At 42.3% G+C, this 23,531-nt stretch overlaps 1 protein-coding gene across 2 annotated transcripts in view; it reads left to right on the top strand.

Annotated features, from left to right (window-relative positions):
• Positions 1-9,353: 9,353 nt before the first annotated feature.
• LOC126251811 (solute carrier family 22 member 7-like) overlaps positions 9,354-23,531 on the top strand; it is a 144,724-nt gene continuing 130,546 nt past the window's right edge. For both annotated transcript variants that reach the window (XM_049952456.1, XM_049952455.1), the window contains exon 1: positions 9,354-9,452. In XM_049952456.1, the coding sequence (XP_049808413.1) occupies positions 9,393-9,452 (60 nt within the window). In that variant the 5' untranslated portion in view covers positions 9,354-9,392. The remainder of the gene's footprint in view (positions 9,453-23,531) is intronic.

The following is a 23,531-nucleotide window of genomic DNA, read 5'->3' as shown; positions in this document are numbered from 1 at the left end:
TCTCCGCAGATTTCTATTGCACCCAATCGATTCTGTAAGATTAAAACAAATTAAACATTAATCTACAGTGAGGGGACACAGTTTGTTCCCCCGCAAAAGAGATTTTGACATACTAGAGTCGGAAAAAGGAGCTATGGAAAGAGGATCGACTATTCACTGTGTGTGACATTACAGGAACGCTTCTTACGAATTTAAAACCAGCTAAATGCCGGCCGGAGTGGCCAAGCGGTTCTAGTCGCTACAGTCTGGAACCGCGCGACCGCTACGGTCGCAGGTTCGAATCCTGCCTCGGGCATGGATATGTGTGACGTCCTTATGTTAGTTAGGTTTAAGTAGTTCTAAGTTCTAGGGGACTGATGACCTCAGCAGTTAAGTCCCATAGTGCTCAGAGCCATTTGAACAATTTTGAACCAGCTACATTTCTTGTTAAAATTGTTGCTGCTACTGAAAGTCGAGACTTTAAATTGTAGTGGCAGGCGTAATAAAAGAAAAGAAAATTTTGTGAAGAAGTTCTAAGTAATAGAACACAAAGGAAGCTAGGTTCTCCTTCAGCAGATTTTCACATTTTGTTTTTCGTAACACAAGAAATGTTGTATTAGTCTATAAGAATCAATGAGCTGTTGAGTCACACTTTTAATTTGTTCCTCCAGCACGATTCATAAATGCTCCAATAAAGCTAGCTTATCCACCAGGAAACATTACAATTACGTACATTACAATAAAGGAATTCGAAAAAATCCAACTTTTTCCATCTGATGAAGAAGAGTATAGGAGTGGGTGGTAAGGAATGACAGAAGACTAGAGTGAATGAACTGGCAAACACTGATTTTTGTTATAAAATGTTGTATGAATGTTATGAAATGTAGAAGTTTATGTGTTGAATTGCATTCAATAAAGGTAACGTAAATATGAACAGAAAATGTGTATGATTGCATTATCTTTCACACGTATCCTTTTAAGACTACATTATCAGATTACTATAATTTCAGTCTGTTGCTTGACAGTCACACTTGTGTCGTACAACGAAACACCGGCAATAAAAATCACATGTAAAGTTATTTTACAGTTTATTGACTTTCAGTGTTTCCTACAAACATGTGTCGGTTGATCGGTTGCCTGAAGCCCCCTTAAGAGTATGCTATTCAATTAGTGACTTGATGTACAAAAAATGCTTTCACTGAACTCACACGAGAATTAGAGAGAAGTGTCAGAGCTATGAATTTACAAATGTACATTACCAGAGCATAATTGTCAGCTCGGAATCAGCTCCAAGACGGAGCTGAGACAGCGTAATTGCACTTTTGAGACCACTGCAAATGTCAGTTGCTGTCGGCGAACTATGTCGGGGTGGCAGGATGCATATTCTTCGGAATTTTTCTATTCTCTTTCATAGATTTCCTATCCATTTCTTCGTTCTAGCAGCTGAACGTAGCTGACGCTGTGCAGTGCCTCCAGGTTCATACATCATGAATCCACCAACACATTTATTTGAACTTTAAAATATAGTTATAATCGTGATTACCGGTTGGCGATACACAAACACTACATCCTATTTTCCACTGTTCATGACATTCTGTCCTTGAGCTCGAAGATCTGTTCTCAGACTAAAATTTTATTCTTAAACCATATAGGTGCCATTCCCAATTACTCGCTGTCGACGAAGCATACAAGAGGAGGATGAGATTAAACACTCAAGCTACAGCAGCTCATGAAACATCCTACCGATTGTGCAATCGCAACCACTTAGTGTGTCACCCCAGTCAAATCGCAGTAAGATAAGACACAGATTCAGTTTTTTTTTCTTTTTTCCTGATGATAATAAGGAATTAACGTTCAGTATTGCTATATCTTTCAAACTGTGTTATTAAAGTATCTTACCTACATCCAGTATTTCTGTTGTGATTTCTGTGAAGTGGTGACTTTCGGCCTGATTAATGACGGTTGAACGTAGCGCCTAGGAAAAAGGAAAAGTACTACTTCTTATTTATGCTGCATATCTCAGTGCTGTTTCTATTCACCAGCTTTCTGACGAAATGGTAGGGCTGTAGTAACATGCTAAACCGCAAATTATTTTGTCAAATCATTTTTAAAAACGATTTTAAAATTATAAATCATATCGCGCCAAAAACAATCCTTGCGTTCCTCCTTCCATCAGCTTCATCTCTGTAGATTAATTTCTAGTTCTAAATGTAGTCTCACATCCTCTCCATCAAAATTTAGTAATTGTGACTCACTCAAATATTGTGAAGAGGGTAGTCAAAAATTGTGCAGTAAATGCGGTGATATAAAGGAAGGATATTGCCTTAAGCATTTCTGCCTCCTCAAGAAAATCTCCATCGAAATTTCCTCTTGGCACTGGTTTACCAGTTGTAAGAGGAAGCTCTTCAGCTGTAGGGGACACGTCGCACAAAGACTCGGTCCGCTTCCCTAATGGAAAAGCTCGCAGAGAAAAACGTTGTGAAACATAATCTGCTTTACTCTCCACAACGTCTGCTTACAATAGCGTTTGGCTTCTGGCGAAAAAAGATTATCGAGGAGGAACGAATACAGATTACATTCCATTAGATATTCTCGTTCACAGGAAACTGTTTCCGTTTAAGGGAGGGAATAAACCTTTTGCAGTACACAATGGTTTAGTTTACATGGAATAGAAACACCTATCGAAGCTACATTAAGCCTTAATATAACTGTGTCTTCTCTGCCTAGTACATAATTCAGTTGACATTTGAGTTACTCATATTCAAATTGTAAAGTACTGAGATTATTTTAAACAGATAATTCAGTACGTACAACAGGACAAATGTGTTTAGAAGCCGGTGCGTAGTGTCACATTACAGAAGATATAATCTATGTTAATCACTAAGGTTTAGATGAGGTCAGTATTCTGAGTAAAGAGTTAATAGCAGTAGCAATAAATATAATATATTTTACTCTGACTTCAGTTTTTTTAACTGTCATTAACCAACATTGAGCAGTGTGTGTCTCGTGTTCCCGCCGTCACGTATTTACAACCTGTTTATAACGTACTTCTATCTTACTATGTAAATTTAAATTACTACTGTCAACGACGGTAGCAGCGCGTTTCGATATATCCCGTCTCGTTGTATCTTTGCTGGACTGCTATTACTTCCCGGTCGTTGTCTGTCGCGAGTGAGTTCGGGTGGTGAATTCGTGTCTGCCAGTCGGTCGGAACGTGCGAGGAGGAGAGTTCACGGCGGCAGTTCGGGTCGTGAGTTTGGCCCTGGCAATCAGTTGCAACTAGAGATGGGCAAAACTGTTCTTTTCAGAGATTGGATCAGAACTGTTCACTCCCTGAAATGAATTAGCTGTTTTTCATGACTCACCACTCATTTACAAAAGAAAATAAATGAAAGGCACATTGCCCTTTAAACTTGGTTTATTCCAGTACTATACCTGTATTTTGATCTTATTTGATCATATTTTGAAGTAACATAGATAAAGAGTAAGAATTTTGTATTGTTTATTGAAATTTCCACGATATGACAAAGTTTTTGATTATTGATTTATTTTGCACTAGCGTGGTTTTTTGGGTGATCGGAAAATGTTGTAGCTTGAGATTTACATTAACAATATATTTGGCTATAATGTATTAAAATTTCATTAACCTCATACAAATACATCGCAAGCCATATATTTTTCCTTTCGAAGACGCCTAAAATCGCAAAATCCGTACCAGAATAAGAAAAAAAAATATAAATTTGACTGTAAAACGAAAGTGCTGCATATAGCCTTACGCAGAATAAAACAAGGAAAATATTGGTGTATCACATTTTGCGATACGTTTATCGGTTCGCTCGTAATTAAAGCGTAAATTCGAGTGTCCATAATAAAAATCCTATAGTAAGAGTAGTCATCAGGAACCTAATCTAATCAGTTTAAACAAATAAAAATAAAATAAAAACAATTGATGTATACATAACATAATAATGTAATATACATAGCGGTATTACTACGAAGAACAATATCCAGTGGGGACAAACTCCGATGCAGAGGCGCTGAGTCGAGCAGGTCGAGCCACGAGCTGTATTACTGCATGAGCTGAGACCGCAGAGACCAGAGTGACACCAGAGTCGCTTTGCTCGACGCTCTGGCTAGAGTCGAGACGGTGGGGTGAGCGTTGAGCGGGCGAGTTCCGAGGGTGGGGGGAGCTCACCCGCTCCGAGACAAATCGTCCGCTCCCTTGCGAGCAGGTTTTTGCAAGTAGTTCCTATGTTATCCGCTAGGTGGCTGTCTGTCCTGTTGCTGGCATCAACTGCCCAGAGGGCAGGACGTGCGACTGAAACGATCGCCGACAGAGTGCGATGCGAAGTTAAGCTGCGCCAGACACTGCACAGTGCACACGGCAGACGACGCACAGAGACGGCCCGGCATATGTGAAACACAAAATCCAATGGGGCACTGCACAATGCAGGCAGCCAAGGTAGAAGCAGGGCAGAGGCCGGCGCTGGATGTGTTGTGTGGCGTTCACTGTGCTCTGACCAGCAGAGGCGCTGCTGATATGCTCCGTCTCTCTCTCTCTCTCTCTCTCTCTCTCTCTCTCTGCCTGGGAAACGTTTGGAGCTACCGTTCTTTTTTTCTGAATCACTGATTGTTCACTCCTTTGAAAGATTGAACTCTATGAATTAGTTCAAGAGCGGATCCCCCATCTCTAGTTGCAACGCGTCTGGAGCGCAGACCGGGCCAGCCAGTCGCCGGCTCGTAGTAGCAGTGAGCCATGCGTGGACATCGCCCGCCCGACCGTAGCCGCTACGCAACACTTACGCCGGGCCTGAATTTTGGTGAATTGTTGGTCGGTCGGTTGGTCCGAGGACAATTCCTTACGACGTAGTCGACTGAGCCGCTGGCGATTTCTGCGCAGTGTCTGTCTGGAGCTGTCCGATCTGTACGAGCATCTTCGCTCGCCGACCCAGGACGTGAAGATTAAGTGGTTTTGAGCATTACGTTGTTGGTTCCGGCTTTTGCTGTTATAGAGGTTTTCCTGTGAGCAACAACGAGTGATGTGGTCGAGATAGCCGCCGTCAGGTGGAATTGATTAACTCATTAAGTACCAGTATCCTATTTTGAGGACAGAGCACATATTTATTTATAAATACACAATAAATTATTAATTTGCAACTATTACTGTTCTACGTCATTTGTTGATGCTTTTTATAACAAATGTATGCTTATAGTAAATTAAAAGCAATAAATCCTACCATTATTTTATTATTGAATACTACGGCACACTTTTCGTTATTACAGGTATTTACTTTATCGACAAAAAAATGGCTCTGAGCACTATGGGACTCAACTGCTGAGGTCATTAGTCCCCTAGAACTTAGAACTACTTAAACCTAACTAACCTAAGGACATCACAAACATCCATGCCCGAGGCAGGATTCGAACCTGCGACCGTAGCGGTCCTGCGGTTCCAGACTGCAGCGTCTTTAACCGCACGGCCACTTCGGCCGGCCTTTATCGACAATTTAGTAATATCTGAAATATGTGGCAAAGATCTTTTTGTGATTTATTATAGTCAACAATGTGCATTTTAAACTACTTGCATTGTTAGCTCAATTCGAGTTATACTCATTGTTTTCTATTGTTATAAAATTTGGTGTACTCGAAATAGGACACTGGGACTTGGTGTTACCATTTCAGTCATTTGTATTGTTGCACGTTCGAATATAAAACTGTGCTACTGCTGATATATTTTCTTTTTAGAACGTGGCAATTTTACCAGATTTTGTTGCTGAGGTAAGTAACAACCCCTCTTTTATATATATTACAGGATGTGAAGCTCCTTTGAAATTTACAGCGTATTATGTTAGTATATTCATGGATATGTTACCCATTAGTAAACATTACAGTTTCATATGGATAGAGGTATTTACACATTTCCTTTTCTTTAGATTGTGGTAATGTATTATTCTTTCATTTCACTTCATGTTATTACATTTTATTTCGTTTACTTTTATATAGATTATAATGGCCTTCAGACGAGATAGATACCTCACTAACGAAGAAATAGAAGAAATAATAAACAGTGACACATTCTATAATGCGGTTTTAGATGATCAGGACCATATTGATATCACCGTATGTCCTCCTGAAGTAGAGACTATATGACCGACGAAGAAGAAGGTCCATACGATGATACTGGAACCGTGGAAGTCTCAGACGTGGGGCGGGGGCTATTAAATTACATTAGGTTGCATAAGAGAATAACGAAGAAACTGTATATAAAACTTCACTACCAAGTACATCCAAAGTTTCCAGAAGTAAATCGAAGAAGAGACTTCTTACTGATGAGAAAAGCAATTGGAATAAGACACCTCCAGTTTATACAAAGCTGTCTCAAACTAGTGAGCATGACATCAGCACAAAGAGAGAGGAATTGAAGAAACAACTTTCTTCCTCGACTCCGAAGGAGTTGTTTGAAGAACTGATGAACGAAAACATATACGAGTTCATAGTGAAAGAAATTGTGAGATATGCGGTAAATATGAAGAATGCACTGGATTTACTGGATTTCAGACGTGCTCTTACAGTTACATACCTGAAATTTGGGCACTGGAAGACCGAATATTGGACGTCCAATGGAATACCTGTGGGGTCACCGCCAGACACCACACTTGCTAGGTGGTAGCTTAAATCGGCCGCGGTCCATTAGTACATGTCGGACCCGCGTGTCGCCACTGTCAGGATCGCAGAACGAGCGCCACCACAAGGCAGGTCTCGAGAGACGTACTAGCACTCGCCCCAGTTGTACGGACGACATTGCTAGCGACTACACGTATGAAGCCTTTCTCTCATTTGCCGAGAGACAGTTAGAATAGCCTTCAGCTAAGTTAATGGCTACGACCTAGCAAGGCGCCATTTGTACCATTGCATGTATCTCAAGATAGTCTCACTTGTATCATCAAGAATGCTGTATACCAAAGGACGATGTAAAAGTTAAGTGTTCTAGTAGCTACGTTCTTTTCTTTATCACATTCATCACGTATCCTGTTCCAGACTTCGCGCCAGTCGGCGTGTGTGTACGTGTGCCCTTTCGGCTACCCGTCTCTGTGGACTGGCTGCCTTGTCAGTCCACTACAATACCCATCAAGTCAGTGATACTGGACATCAGGTTTGATGGAATTGGTCATATAATTGACAAAAGAAGCACGCAAAGAAGATGTGTAAGAGCTACATGCAACGGGAAACCAAAAACATATTGTGTTAAATGCCTTCTAACACTGTGTGTGAAGTGTTTTGTACCATTTCACAAGAAATAAGTAGTTAAGACTTGAATACAGTTTAGTGTGCTATACGATACTGTTAGATCCCAGCCTCCTATTTTGAGGATACTTCCGGAACCATTCAAAAAATTAAGTAGCATCTGTTGTGGCCCACATTGAGCCCTAATATGGTAAAATTACTGGCTCAGTTCTTGGCAAGTGAGTAGGCAAAGAAGAATCCGATTACCTTCAGAGGTTTCTTAACTTTTAAGCAGGAACAGGAAGCAATGGAAAATTTGTTTGTCTTTTACTTGGGACCACTTCCCCAGACCAGGAGAAGAAATCTTGGTCGTGGTAGACAACTTTAGCAATATTCGTATGTTGCCTAGCAGGGGAATGACTACTATTAATATTATTTCCTGTTTAAGTCCGTCAGAGATGCCGACATGTGATAACACCCCTACATTTACATCTAGGAAGCTCCACAAGTTTTGTATTGGTAGTGCAATATCGCATGTCACCAAGATTCACTATTACCCCCAACCCTTAGTGTGTGGATTTGATCAGTCGTAATTTAAAATCCCTACTTATCATACTCCACAGAAAACGGAACTACTTGCGACAGATTTTTGAAATTAATTCAACGGCTCTTAACGCCCAGAAGACGATTCCAGCGAGGCTGAAGTTCACGTATCCGTTTAATTCTATATTACCATGTAAGAGAAATCCGAATTATACGTTTCTGGAGGTAATTGATGCTGAAATATTAAAGAAAAGTCTTGGGCACTCAGAAACATTCGTTTTAAATACTGAAGAGGGGCTGCACATTATAACCAGACGAGGCACCCTGACTCGGTGAAACTCGAAGATTTATTTTGGATCAAAATTCTTAAGACCAAAGTAAGGCAGCCGAAAAAGTTTCAGGAAAACCTTTGCCTTATAATGCGGTTTTTTATTAAGTTTTCAGTGTCCTTGCACCAGTTTCTCTTTAGGTGTAAAGAACTGCCATGGGAAAGATAAAAATAGTTCATTTTAGACAACTTAAAGACGGAAGTACCTCAGACCTAAAAGGCATCTGTACTAATGGCCTCCCTCAGGCATCGTACTAGGAAGGAGAAGTTGAGTCATGCACTGGCTCCTATCGATAACTGGTGAGAGGAGGTAAAAATTGTGTTGCTGCAGAAGGCACGTTGGTATCCGCCGTGGCTTCATAGGAGGCGCGCCGAGAGGAAAAGCGAGGATTTAATGCTGCACATCAGAGATTGCTTTCCAGAACTCTATTAATGTAATATACGAGGCAACTGGGTATTAGCGTCACATAAACTGAAGATATTTGTGCCTTTGGATTATCAGTTACAGTGTACTGCCTTGCACAGTTTAACTAGTGGTTATTCTTGGCATGCATTTCATGTTTTAGCACGCATGGTATGTTTTTCACTGATTCAAGTGTGTACCTATTACGTAACACCTCATCTCTTTATGCTGTAACTAGCTGGCCCATTGGGGATGGTGGATTTCGTAACTTGCAAGGTACACTTAACGTCTGTTTACTGCCGAACTGGGTGTTCTTACTACAGAGACGCTGTTTACGGATTGGTGTTATCTTTGAAATCTGTAGTCAATCGATTTTACCAGTAGATACGTATTTTAGATATACGAGTGAAATGCTTTATTTATTTTTCGTTACAAAAATGGGTCGATGATTGTAATAGATTTCTTAAATCTGCAGACTTAATTATCGTGATTCTTAAAACAATTCTTTGTTTGATTTCACTGTGAATTTGGTTCAGAGTGCTTTATTTAAACATTACATGAACTGGAACAGGTTTTTTAAGAGACTGTACCAAATTTCCTCTGTGGTGTCCTCTGGAAAATAAAAGCAATATTGTGAAAAAACCTTTCTCTCTTGTCACTCACTATCTACAGTACTCAACAACATACAGTTGCTATCATCGTAATTATCCTTAAGTACGCCTATCTTATCATCTAGTCACAAGCGTAACATAAAAAAAAATATATCTTCTGCCTTTCAAGAACATAGAAAACTGGTGACTATCTATCCCATTTCTTGCAACGTTGTAGTTGTGTGAAGAGATAAAGTGGCCTCATGTTAGTTACCTACACCACTTGCTAACAGTAGCAGCCGTGCCGCAGTCTTACGTTTCTGGTATGTCTTCCTCTTCGACAATTGTGAGTGGTTCTCTCAGCGTCGGGCAGCAGGAGCTGGAGGTAGGAACAGATATTAATATCAGAAATGTATTTTCCTAATTTATACGAGAAAATGTACCACCACAGCTGTATCTTTAGCATGTCTTTATTCTATCGCACGGAACATCACCGCCATCCTCAGGCCCCACCACTGTCAAAAGAGTATTTAATTTCATTGCCGCATTTACTGTGGGATCCTTGATACTAGCAACCTATCTTTCAACAGGAGTCTGTCACTACTCGTGCAATTGAATAAAGAAATTCTTCAGAGACAGCTGTGTTGGTACTTCTACTCTTATATATCGCCAACTGAAGTCCCTCGTCCATGCAGTAAGATGGACATCCACAAATTTCCTTAATTTACATACACTTCTGGTTTTTAAATTTGGAACTACACGGAAAATTTCCTATGATAAACTGTTACATATAATCAGTATCCATATGAAAATTATAAAGCAAAAACCACTCTGTCTGTTACGATTGCGCGACTAAACTGCTGAACCGGTTTCTACGAAGTTTGGTGCCGAGATACCTTGAACCCAGAGGAAGAACATAGAATGTGTATACTACAATTATTGATCTGAAGAATATGGAACCATGGGTAAAAATGAACGTTTTGAAAATGCTGTTTTATCTTTGACATTTGAACTTGTATCATGTTCGTCAAACTTCTTTTATAGGTAGAAATGTTCTACGCAATATGATTGACCATAATGCACCCAATGCTTATACAGTTCCCATCGTCTTTAACCCATATTCCTATAGGAAGATGACTAAATTGGAAAATACCATTCTATGTTATGTTTTCACGAGTAAATCGGTGAATAGATTGCGATGAAAACTGGCTTGTGGAGAGCTTGAAATATCAGGAAGGACATACGCTACATTAGAAAGCAAACAAAATAAAATCAACCCCTCAGAGGCTGAAGTTTGGAATGGAAGACATTTTTCTACATGAGTAAATATACCCGATGTTAGAAAGTTATTAAATTTCTTGCATATGTATGTATTATGTAATTTTCAGCTGCTTCAGCGGCACGTTGAATAAATGAGCGCTGCTGCTGAATCCCCCCCCCCCCCCCCCCCCGACGTGCACACAGCACGAGCTATGCTTACCTCAACAGGCAGGAACCTAGCAAAGCTGAAGTTATTCCATGTACAATAACTTATTTACTCAGTATCGATGATCATAACAAAACTAGTGATAAATGAGCACAGCTGTAAGTAACAGATAGTAGTAGTATAAGTAGTGGGACGGACATATTCCTGATTTGTTGGTGGTCTGAGGGTATACAGGGTGCAAAATTGATACAGTTGCTACTGTATCTACTTGTCGACGTAAATAATACACTCGTCAATGTATAGGGCGTGATGGAGAGTATATAGTACAGTTATTGTCAGTTTTATTTCTTGTTCTGACCGTACTGCGCGAGGAAATAGTAACTGTGTAATACCTCTGTAAGCGACCTAATCCCTTGTATGTTTCTCTCAAGAGATATACGTAGGTGACGTAATGATTGTTGCATTGTCATAATGAAATTAATTTTCTGTAAATCTGTCAGGGTTTCTGTGGGAACAACATCGTTTTTGTTCCATGGATCCTCACTTGCGTATTAGAGTTTTTCTTTTGTTTTCATACAGACGTTACCCACCTGTACCGATCATAGGAGGGTGCCTTCGACTTATTTCAGTGTCTGTTGCTGTGGCTACTTGGTAAGGACTCCAGATGAGAGAACAATATTCTAGGAGTGGTTTCATCAGCTCCAAGGACGCAATTTCCTTTACAGATGCATCTTACATTCCAAGAAAACTTTAGTACGAATCTAAATCATCCACTGTTTGCCTTAATATTGATTTTCCTGTTCATGAATGAAACGCCCGGTAAACCCGCTGGGCAGAACAGGTGATTAGGATTGTGGAAAGGGCCAAATAAGGTGTCGGTCAGGTTCACCCAAAATTGCAAAATTGTAATTTATTAACACGCTTAAGCCAAAACGGTACATCCTCTAAACAAGAAACCTTAAAGCAACAAGATAAATCTCATGTGATAAAAATATGCAGTTAAATTGCAAATTATATATATATATATATATATATATATATATATATATATATATATATATATATATATATATATATATATAGAGAGAGAGAGAGAGAGAGAGAGAGAGAGAGAGAGAGAGAGGAGAGGTTGAGACCCTTAAGGCAAGGGTGTAGAAACAAACATCAACAAAATGCAATACAAACGGCTGATGGCCCACAATAAAATATTCAAGATTTTAAAATAAATTACCATAACCTTTCAAAGGGAGAGCCGCAATGTTTTTTTTTTAATTAGGATTTAAGTGGCTGAAGGCCCACAATTGATTTTCCAAAATTTAAAAAACCTAAAATCCGGTAATACCAAGAATATCTTAAATCATTGGCTATGATAGATTATAAACAGATAATTAAACACCGGTGAGAAGGACAATAAAGAAAGCGGAGCTCAGAAGCATCCAGGGAGGTCGATCTGCCATCGTTCACTTAGGTGGGACAGGTGGTGACTCGAACTACACTTGATGCATCGGAACCCAACCAGGGGACAGCCACGGAGCGACCGACAAAACGACTTGCTTGCCACCAATCGGTACATGAGAACTCAAACACAAAAAGTTACGAACGTGGTTATCCACAAAGAAATATGCATTAAACTGTTAAAACCACACAATACGTTGGCCAACGACAACAGGTGAGGAAAGGACGCTGCCTTAAATTACGTTAGCGGCCAGGGCAGGTAACCGGAACACTAACGGCCACAAGGCAGAAAATTCCGCTGGTGCATTTGAATTGTAGTCAACCAGTATAGTTAATTGCACAGCATGGCGGCTAAATTTCAGCAGTATGAACAATTGTTGTTGCTCACAGGAAAACCTGCCCAACAGCGAACCACCGAAACGAACCCCACAATACGAATTGACGTGGCTTGGGCAGTTGAAACCTCTACTCGACTTTGACGTCCTGGGTCGGTGAACCAGGAAGCTCGTAGCGATCAGACAGCTCCACACACGCTCCAACACTGGAGGGACTGCCAGCGGACCCAGCCGACTGCACCGCGCCCAGAAAACTTCCATGGTCCACAGCAACCGACCGACTCACTGCCGATCCCCCAGCCGAATACTATATGCACAAACCAAAAATAGTACACTGTGTAAATATCGATACAAATCGCTGCTGACATACGTAGAAGGAAGAAGAATCATGACCTAACTGCGACAAGGGCGGGAAACCAAACACAGATAGACAGCGAAGTTCAAGAAAACACATACTTGGGAGTGAGCACGGCTCAATGTACTGGCTCCTTTCGATACCTGGTGAGAGGAGACAATAATTGTGTTGCAGAACAAGACACTACTCCAATTTATTCATACAATGAGAGGACCTAACAATGTTCACCACTAAACTATACTGTTCTTTGTGTTTGTCATAGGCATTGCGTTATATTTATCCTCCCTTATAGAGCGCTGCCATTAGTACAACGAAGTGGAGCATCTGTCAAAGGCATTCCGCAATTTCTTACAATCGTTTAACGAAGACATTTTCCTGCAGACAACTCCTGTGTCAGCAGTACCTAAATTTGACCACATATTACACAGTTATTCAAGAGTAGGAAATACTGTGCACTGTAGAGAGAAAAGGATGCGTAAACGAATGCGCAAGTGAAATCTATATTCGCTGTCACTTCGAGTAATTTTACGGTCTAGTCACAAATTGTGTAATCGATCAAACCATATGCATAACGTGTTATGAGCGTGGATGGCTCCATCTGAAAAACTGACGCTTTTCCACATATATCCTGATATTCAAAGTGAACATTAATAAAACCGACAAATTGCAGGGACCTAAATGGGGGAAAGAGGGTACTTTGAACATGTATCCGAAAATGCATCGTTGATAAAGTAGACGAATGACAGTTATCAGGAGTCCTTTCTGACAGACGGACTTTCAGGCACGTGGTTGACTGTGCGTACAACTGATTTGAAGGATCGGGATCTACAGGATATTGACACGAACTCTTGTACAAAATCCAGGCAAGCAGCCCAGCAACATGGTGTAAACCGAAGTACGATTACGTATATCTTGCATTACAACCGCTACTATCTGTATCACCTGCAGTCCCATAGAGGCCACTCTGACAATCTGTTGGGACGTGGATGCGATGCAGATACCTGCTGTGTTCCCCTAGAATTTTTTGTCGTTGCACACACTTGTCCACTTCCAGACACATCTTAGCTGAACCTTTTACCCTCCATATCCAGTTAGAATCCGTCCGTGCAGCCTGTCGTATATATTAATACTCACCCTCTACAAGGTGTACAATATTCATGTCAACAATAATGTGATAGGCAGCAGCTGTCTCGGAGCGTCCATACCACTTCTTACCTGGCAAGCGGTGAAGCATGTGTCCAATGATCTTGACGCAGTCCGAGTTAAAGACAGAACACTGCTTACAGTTCGTGGTTGAAACTACGTCCAGTTTAGAATCTGAGCACAATGGTCCATAGGGAGATGGATGTTTGAATAGGAATTTCATAAATGACACGGGAATTGAAGTAATTCGTAGAAGCTTCAGTGAAATTTATCGTTATTGTGACGCAACCGGTAACAGCTCAGCACAGTTGACCTTGTGTGGACCGTACGGTGTTCTAACCCTCCAAACTAGAAAGAATTGAACAATGAGAAAGTCCAGACACATCAGTAATTTTGACCTCTTGTAAATAACCGACAGTGTTGTGTCGTCAATATACTAATCGTACGGATAAACTAATGAAAAATCGATTCTGTAGCACGTGCATCGGTACCTAACTACCTCACTGGACAACAGAAATTAAGTTTGGATATGAGCAAAGGATAATTTACAGTTCTGAAAATGCTGATTGTATATAATATGCCTTGCTGCAAAATGCAACTCGTACCCTTACCACACGTTCTCTTAGCTCGTTACATAAATGGCCATAGGAAAGTAACTTCAAAGCAACTTACCGTAACAGTCGAAACATCTTGAAAGGGACAATCAAGAACATCATCGAACCAGAGCAACTCCCAGAAAGCTGACTGGAAATAGTTTGGAAGAAAGAGCTTAGTGCCTCGTTCGATGGAGCTCACACACATACCTTTGCGGCCCTGGCCGGCTCTTATTTCGCTCGTACCAGTTGCCTCAAAAGTGCACTCAATGCCGTATTCGCGATGTCGTATCCCAATGAGACCGCAATGCAATATTATTCGCGATCTCTCTGTAGGGATATAACGGAACTATAAATTACGCCATCTTCTGTCCGAGCGTACTTCACGTGATTCCATTGCAAAATTAAAGTCCGCTACTATCTTTCCAGGAATAGAGCCTAACTATACAGGGTGAGTCACCTAACATTACCGCTGGATATATTTCGTAAACCACACCTAATACTGACGAATCGATTCCACAGACCGAACGTGAGGAGAGGGGCTAGTGTAATTGGTTCATACAAACCATACAAAAATGCACGGAAGTATGTTCTTTAACACAAACCTACGTTTATTTAAATGGAACCCCGTTAGTTTTGTTAGCACATCTGAACATATAAACAAATACGTAATCAGTGCTGTTTGTTGCATTGTAAAATGTTAATTACATCCGGAGATATTGTAACCTAAAGTTGACGCTTGATTACCACTCCTCAGCTGTTCGATCGTGTGTATCGGAGAGCACCGAATTACGTAGGGATCCAAAGGGAACGGTGATGGACCTTAGGTACAAAAGAGACTGGAAGAGCACATTATGTCCACATGCTAACACCTTTTTATTGTTTTTTTCACTGACGCACATGTACATTACCATGAGGGGTGAGGTACACGTACACACGTGGTTTCCAATTACGGAGTGGAATAGAGTGTGTCCCGACATGTCAGGCCAATAGATGTTCAATGTGGTGGCCATCATTTCCTGCACACAATTGCGATCTCTGGCGTAATGAATGTTGTACACGCCGCAGTACATCTGGTGTAATGTCGCCGCAGGCTACCACAATACGTTGTTTCATATCCTCTGGGGTTGTAGGCACATCACGGTACACATTCTCCTTTAACGTACCCCACAGAAAGAAGTGCAGCGGTGCAAGATCAGGAGAACGGGCTGACCAATTTATGCGTCCTCCACGTCCTATGAAAAGCCCGTCGAACATCCTGTCAAGGGTCAGCCAAGTGTGAATTGCGGAATGTACAGGTGGACCATCATGCTGATACCACATACGTCGACGCGTTTCCAGTGGGACATTTTCGAGCAACGTTGGCAAATCGTTCTGTAGAAACGCGATGTATGTTGCAGCTGTTTGGGCCCCTGCAATGAAGTGAGGACCAATGAGGTGTCGCCAATGATTCCGCACCAGACATTTACAGTCCACAGTCACTGTCGCTCTACCTGCCTGAGCCAGCGAGGATTGTCCACGGACCAGTAACGCATGTTCCGTAGATTCACTGCCCCGTGGTTTCTGAAACCCGCTTCATCGGTAAACAGGTAGAACTGCTACGCATTCTCTGTTAATGCCCATTGACAGAATTGCACTCGATGATTAAAGTCATCACCATGTAATTGCTGATGTAGCGACACATGAAGCGGGTGAAAGCGGTGACGGCAGTATGCGCATGACACTACTTTGACTCAGTCCACCGGCTCTCGCAATGTCCCGTGTACTCATGTGTGGGTTCATCGCAACAGCAGCTAACACACCAACTGCACCCGCTTCTCCTGTGACGGGCCTGTTACGGACCCGTTTGTGTGCTACGACCATACCTGTTGCATACAGTTGGCGGTAGATGTTTTGCAATGTGCGGCACGTTGGATGCTCTCTGTCCGGGTACCGTTCTGCATACACCATGCAGGCTTCAGCTGCATTTCGTCGACACTCGCCATAGATGAGTATCATCTCCGCCTTTTCAGAGTTGGAATACACCATGGTCACAGTTCCTACAACACTACACTATCACAGACGTCTGGTAACGCGGTGTACTACAGTTGGTCTGCGTGTGAGACGAATGCAGAATAACAATAGCAACAAGCACTACATGCGGACACTGCGACAGCTAGACCAAACCACAACAGTGCACTACAGGCACACTCGTAAACACGGTCGTCATCGTAAACATGTCCCTGCAGATGCTGCTCCCCGACCGTGGCCCGTGTTTGTTACAACACGCAACTGAACGTCGGAGGTTTCAAGCGTCAACTTTAGGTTACAATATCTCCGGATGTAATTAACATTTTACAATGCAACAAACAGCACTGATTACGTATTTGTTTATATGTTCAGATGTGCTAACAAAACTAACGTGGTTCCATTAGAAAAAACGTAGGTTTGTGTTAAAAAACATACTTCCGTGCATTTTTCTGTGGTTTGTATGAGCCAATTACACTAGCCCCTCTCCTCACGTTCGGTCTGTGGAATTGATTCGTCAGTATTAGGTGTGGTTTACGAAATATATCCAGCGGTAACGTTAGGTGACTCACCCTGTATAAGTGGTGCAAATGGTATAAGGCGCCAAAAAGTTTTCTTGGTACAACGAAAGTAATTGATTTAAACGTGTAGTGACACGATTGTCCATTTCGTAACGTTTTTCCAGCAAAAATATAGCTCATTTCGGGACGATGTATTTGACAAGTAGTGGCCGGACTGTGCTCACGGATTAGACGTACTTTGTGTAAACATTCTAGACAGTGGACTGGAAGAACCCATTAAACACCGTCAATACACTACAGGGTACGTACTCCGCCCCACTCAGCCAACACAGTTGCTCTTATCTAAGCAACCATGTCTTGTTACTTACCGCTTCGTTTATTGAGATCGTAAGCTTGAGTAGCAAACACTTCCGCAAATACAGCCTGAGAGGTTCAGTCATGGTAATACGCCGATCGTCGACAGTCGAGTGACCTGTGCAGGCGAAGCTGCAACTCAAATAAAAGTTAGGATGTAAAGGATTTTTACTATAGATGAACTATGCGACATTCATTTCATTTATAGAGAGGCAGAAGGTATTGCGAGGGCAGCTGTACGATTTTATAGAGAATACTTCCCATAACGAAGACTTCCTACACGATCGACCGTTATTTCTGTTCACCAAAGGTATGTCTCATCAACGTTCTCTGGTTCTTCTCGATTACTTTGTAATTCCTTCCTAACGAGGTACAATAGCTTTTTAAATTTTATTCTGTATGCGAAATGTATTTTCTATTCCGATATGCTTTCAATTCATTGTTAGTAAATCATCACGAGAAACAACTTACGAGTACGCACACTGATGCGCCAAAGACAGTGGTAAAGGCATGCGTATTCAAATACAGAGATATGTAAACAGGCAGAATACTGCTCTACGGTCGTCAACGACTATATAGGATAACAAATGTATGGCGCAGTTGTTATATCGGTTACTGCTGTTACAATGGCAGGTTATCAATATTTAAGTGAGTTTGAACATGGTGTTATAGTCGACGCACGAGCGATGGGACACAGCATCTCCGAGATAGCGATGAAGTAGGGATTTTCTTCTACTACCACTTCTCGAGTGTACCGTGAATATACGGAATCCGGTGAAACATCAAATCTCCGACATCGCTGCAGCCGAAACAAGATCCTGCCACAACGGAACCAACGATGGTTGAAGAGAATCGTTCAAGAAGACAGAAGTGCTACCCTTCCGCAAACTGCTGCAGATTTCAGTGCTGGGCCATCAACAAGTGTCAGCGTGCGAACCATTCAACAAAACATCACTGATACGGGCTTTCGGAGCCAAAGGCTCAATTGTGTACCCGTGATGACTGCACGACACAAAGGTTTACACCTCGCCTGGGCTCGTCAGCCCCGGCATTTGGCAGATGATGAGTGCAAACAAGTTGCCCGGTCAGACGAGTCTTTTTCAAACTGCATCGTGTGGATGGACGTGTAATGGTTTGAAGATAACCTCATGAATCCATGGAACCTGCATGTCAGCAGGGGACTGTTCAGGCTGGTGGAGGCTCCGCAATGGTGTGGGGCATGTGAAATTGGTGTGACATGGCCCCCTTGATGCGTATGGATACTACTCTGACAGGTGACACATACGTAAGCCTCCTGTCTGATCATCTGCATCGGTTCATGTCCATTGTGTATTCCGATGGACTTTCAGCAGGATAATGCAACATCACACATGTCCAGAATTGCTGCAGAGTACTTGCAGGAACACTATTATGACTTTAAACACTTTCGCTAGCCACCAACCTCTTGTAGATATGAACATTGCTGAGTATACCTTAGATGCCATGGAATGTGCTGTTCTGAAGAGATCGCCACCCCTTCGTACTCTTACGATTTATGGACAGCCCTGCTGGATTCATGGTGTCAGTTCCCTTCAGACATTAGCGGAGTCCATGCTACTTTGTGTTGCGGCACTTCTGCGTGCTCTCGTTAGGCAGGTGTACAAGTTTCTTTGGCCCTTCAGTATACACTCCTGGAAATGGAAAAAAGAACACATTGACACCGGTGTGTCAGACCCACCATACTTGCTCCGGACACTGCGAGAGGGCTGTACAAGCAATGATCACCACGCACGGCACAGCGGACACACCAGGAACCGCGGTGTTGGCCGTCGAATGGCGCTAGCTGCGCAGCATTTGTGCACCGCCGCCGTCAGTGTCAGCCAGTTTGCCGTGGCATACGGAGCTCCATCGCAGTCTTTAACACTGGTAGCATGCCGCGACAGCGTGGACGTGAACCGTATGTGCAGTTGACGGACTTTGAGCGAGGGCGTATAGTGGGCATGCGGGAGGCCGGGTGGACGTACCGCCGAATTGCTCAACACGTGGGGCGTGAGGTCTCCACAGTACATCGATGTTGTCGCCAGTGGTCGGCGGAAGGTGCACGTGCCCGTCGACCTGGGACCGGACCGCAGCGACGCACGGATGCACGCCAAGACCGTAGGATCCTACGCAGTGCCGTAGGGGACCGCACCGCCACTTCCCAGCAAATTAGGGACACTGTTGCTCCTGGGGTATCGGCGAGGACCATTCGCAACCGTCTCCATGAAGCTGGGCTACGGTCCCGCACACCGTTAGGCCGTCTTCCGCTCACGCCCCAACATCGTGCAGCCCGCCTCCAGTGGTGTCGCGACAGGCGTGAATGGAGGGACGAATGGAGACGTGTCGTCTTCAGCGATGAGAGTCGCTTCTGCCTTGGTGCCAATGATGGTCGTATGCGTGTTTGGCGCCGTGCAGGTGAGCGCCACAATCAGGACTGCATACGACCGAGGCACACAGGGCCAACACCCGGCATCATGGTGTGGGGAGCGATCTCCTACACTGGCCGTACACCACTGGTGATCGTCGAGGGGACACTGAATAGTGCACGGTACATCCAAACCGTCATCGAACCCATCGTTCTACCATTCCTAGACCGGCAAGGGAACTTGCTGTTCCAACAGGACAATGCACGTCCGCATGTATCCCGTGCCACCCAACGTGCTCTAGAAGGTGTAAGTCAACTAGCCTGGCCAGCAAGATCTCCGGATCTGTCCCCCATTGAGCATGTTTGGGACTGGATGAAGCGTCGTCTCACGCGGTCTGCACGTCCAGCACGAACGCTGGTCCAACTGAGGCGCCAGGTGGAAATGGCATGGCAAGCCGTTCCACAGGACTACATCCAGCATCTCTACGATCGTCTCCATGGGAGAATAGCAGCCTGCATTGCTGCGAAAGGTGGATATACACTGTACTAGTGCCGACATTGTGCATGCTCTGTTGCCTGTGTCTATGTGCCTTTGGTTCTGTCAGTGTGATCATGTGATGTATCTGACCCCAGGAATGTGTCAATAAAGTTTCCCCTTCCTGGGACAATGAATTCACGGTGTTCTTATTTCAATTTCCAGGAGTGTATTTTATTTACATATATTCAGAAATACTGGATCTTTACCATCCCGCGCAGAAGACTGAGGCCCATAACACGAAGAACGTACTTTGAAAGCTGAGGAATGAATTCTGGACCACATCCATGAATATCCTACTGTGGTCATTAGTCCGCTAGAACTTAGAACAACTTAAACCTAACTAACCTATGGACATCACACACATCCATGCCCTAGGCAGGATTCGAACCTGCGACCGTAGCGGTCTCGCGGTTCCATACTGTAGGGCCTAGAACCGCTCGGCCACTCCGGCCGGCTTATTCAGAATACTAGAAGCATCAAACGCCGCTGTGGGTTCATCGCACACCGCCGTTCATAGCACTTTTAAAGAAGACTGTCTGCTGCCTTACCACTTTCAATGCGTAAAACCGGTGGAAGAGCAAAGTTTCCACTCGCTACGAGATTTTTCCAGCAGCTTTTGTTGCAAAGTGTGATGGATGATTTTGTAAAGTAAATACTCATAACAGATGAAGCGTCTTTCCCTCGCGCTGAAATAACTGATTTCCATAACATGCACACGTGGAGTGCACACAATCAGTGTCAAGCAGTAGCAACACGTTTTCAGCACTGATTTTCGGTAAATGTATGGAGTGGTATAATCGATTATTACATTATTGGGCCTTTTGCTTTACATGCACGATGGATTGGTAACATTTACCGAATTTTCCAAGAGGATACATTGCAACCAACTTTGCAGAAGATATTCCATTATCTGTGATTCCAACACGATGATCACAGAGTAGAGCGACTTTTGAATAGACTATTTCCAGGATGACGGGTGGGACGTTTTGGTCCACATCAAAGGCCAGCACGCAATATTTATTTAAATACAATGAATGTTTCCTTTTGGGCCATATAATGGAATTTATTTACACTCAGCAAGTAAATAATGTGGACGAACATACCCAGAGGATTTTCGATGTTTGCCAGTATATTCAAGATCAATATTAATATTTGTGAAAGAGGGCGATGAGACTGGATACTCCGTAGACTGGAATCGGATCGTGGCCATTTTGAACATTTGTTATAGCATTGGCGTAAGAAGAAACTAAGTAATATGGGTTTCATGTATATTACCGCAGAGTTTTACAAAAGGAAAATAATCTTAGCTTTACTTCGTTGTTGTATTGGAAAAGAGGAAAATGTTGATCGTAAATAATTCACAGTGCATTACGTGGTATTTCGTTGATTTTGAGCTAAGAGAAACACATTTTATTTGTCATTTAGATTTGCAACTCCTTGTGTTTACCGTGTTTGCAGATAAAAGTATTTCTTTAATATGTTGCATATTCTGTGAACAGAAATCACGAACAATGACCCCACACAAGACACAACACAGCAATAACATACAGACAAAACGAAATGGCACATACTCACCTACAACAACAAAGTTGTTCACAGAATGGGTAACATATTAACGAAACAGGGGCTCCAAATAGGATACAGGACAGAGTACACAACTTGGATAAAGATCAGAACGCAATTAACACCCACGGATAAATGTAACATATAAGGAATATATGAACTCACATGCAACATTTTCCAGTCAGTATTCATAAGACAGACATGCAGAAACTTGATAACCAAATATTCAGAACATCTCAGAGCTATAAAAAGCAACAGGTCCAGTAGCACATTTGCTGACCACCTAATAACTCACTATCACTACCCAACTACAGCAGAAAGAGACTTAAGAATACCAAAGCCCAGCCACAGCCGAAGGGGCCAACTGACCACTGAGGAAAACTCCCACATACAGAAGGCAATAGCAGATGGAAAACAGGCCATAACTGTAAAACTACTCTCTTCAAAGACTCATCATTTTACATACTAAAGGAACACCACGTAAAAGACAACACAAACAGCTAAGAAGCGTACACAAAGCAGACACACACGCACAATACACACACACACACAAACAAAGATAAAATGTAAACCAAATTCAGATGGTTCATCTGGCTCTGAGCACTATGGGGCTTAGCTACTGAGGTCATCAGTCCCCTAGAACTTAGAACTACTTAAACCTAACCAACCTAAGGACATCACAGACATTCATGCCCGAGGCAGGATTCGAACCTGCGACTGTAGCGGTCGCGCGGTTAGAGACTGTAGCGCCTACGACCGTTCGGCCACCCCGGCCGGCAAACAAAATTCAAATTTGGCGCCAAACTCACTGGTGAAGACTGACTGGGCTGGGACACAGAACAACCATGATTACAGTGTACTTTGTTGAAGTGCTTTTACGCCCATGATTGTGAAAATATGTGTTATTTTTACGTGTGCTCCAGAACATTTCATCAGGATGTTGAGAAAAAAGGGCTTCCCACTCAAAAACATAAGTAAAAACGAATATAGGGGGGAAATATCGCGACAAACTAAATTGCTTCTAAAGCGTAAAATTATAGGTTCATTACCAATAAAATTTCTGATCAGCGTCGTTTCGTGACAGATGACAAGCTGATAGTAATAAATAATACGTAACTGCTCCTGAAAAATCATGGAAACCGAGTCTGAAAGTATTAACTAAGAGAAACAAATTGTTGTTTGAACTATTCTCGTGATTCTGTATTAATTAATTAAAAATTTTCACATACCAGTTTAAATAAAACAGAAACTCAATAATGATGGCACAGAGGTGTTGAAACATGCGTTGAAACTTGAAAAAAACGGTGTTTTGCAGAACTGGCGGAACTTACATCTAACATTTTATTTGGTATTATCTCTTCATTACTGCCATAACTTATCTTGTGGTAATGTTATTGTACTTAATTCATTCTTCACATAAGACGAATTACATGTTCTTGTCAATGCAGCGACTGTTTACATTGATTGTTTCGGCAGCATCTCCGGCAGCAACATAATAGAACGACATTTCGTTAGAATTTTTTTGCCAAGTGCACCGAGATGTACAGTCTGTTTAATTTTGGCTGCTTATACATTTAAGGGGCTCCGGAAAGGTTCAAAATCATGAAAAGTTCAATTTTTACTTTTTTGCGTTTTCTGAATCTGCAGACTATTACCATTTAATAGATATATAATTTATTCAATTCCGAAGACTACAACTATTTTTAATTTTTTTTTTGAAATGTGTTCTACATGGGCGTGACCCACTGTGGCGCTGTTAAACTGCTGTCAAATGGTGTTATTATTAACGTC

Source organism: Schistocerca nitens, chromosome 4 (assembly GCF_023898315.1).
Source record: "Schistocerca nitens isolate TAMUIC-IGC-003100 chromosome 4, iqSchNite1.1, whole genome shotgun sequence".
Taxonomy (NCBI): Eukaryota; Metazoa; Arthropoda; class Insecta; order Orthoptera; family Acrididae; genus Schistocerca; species Schistocerca nitens.
This window is presented reverse-complemented; position numbering and strand designations above follow the sequence as displayed.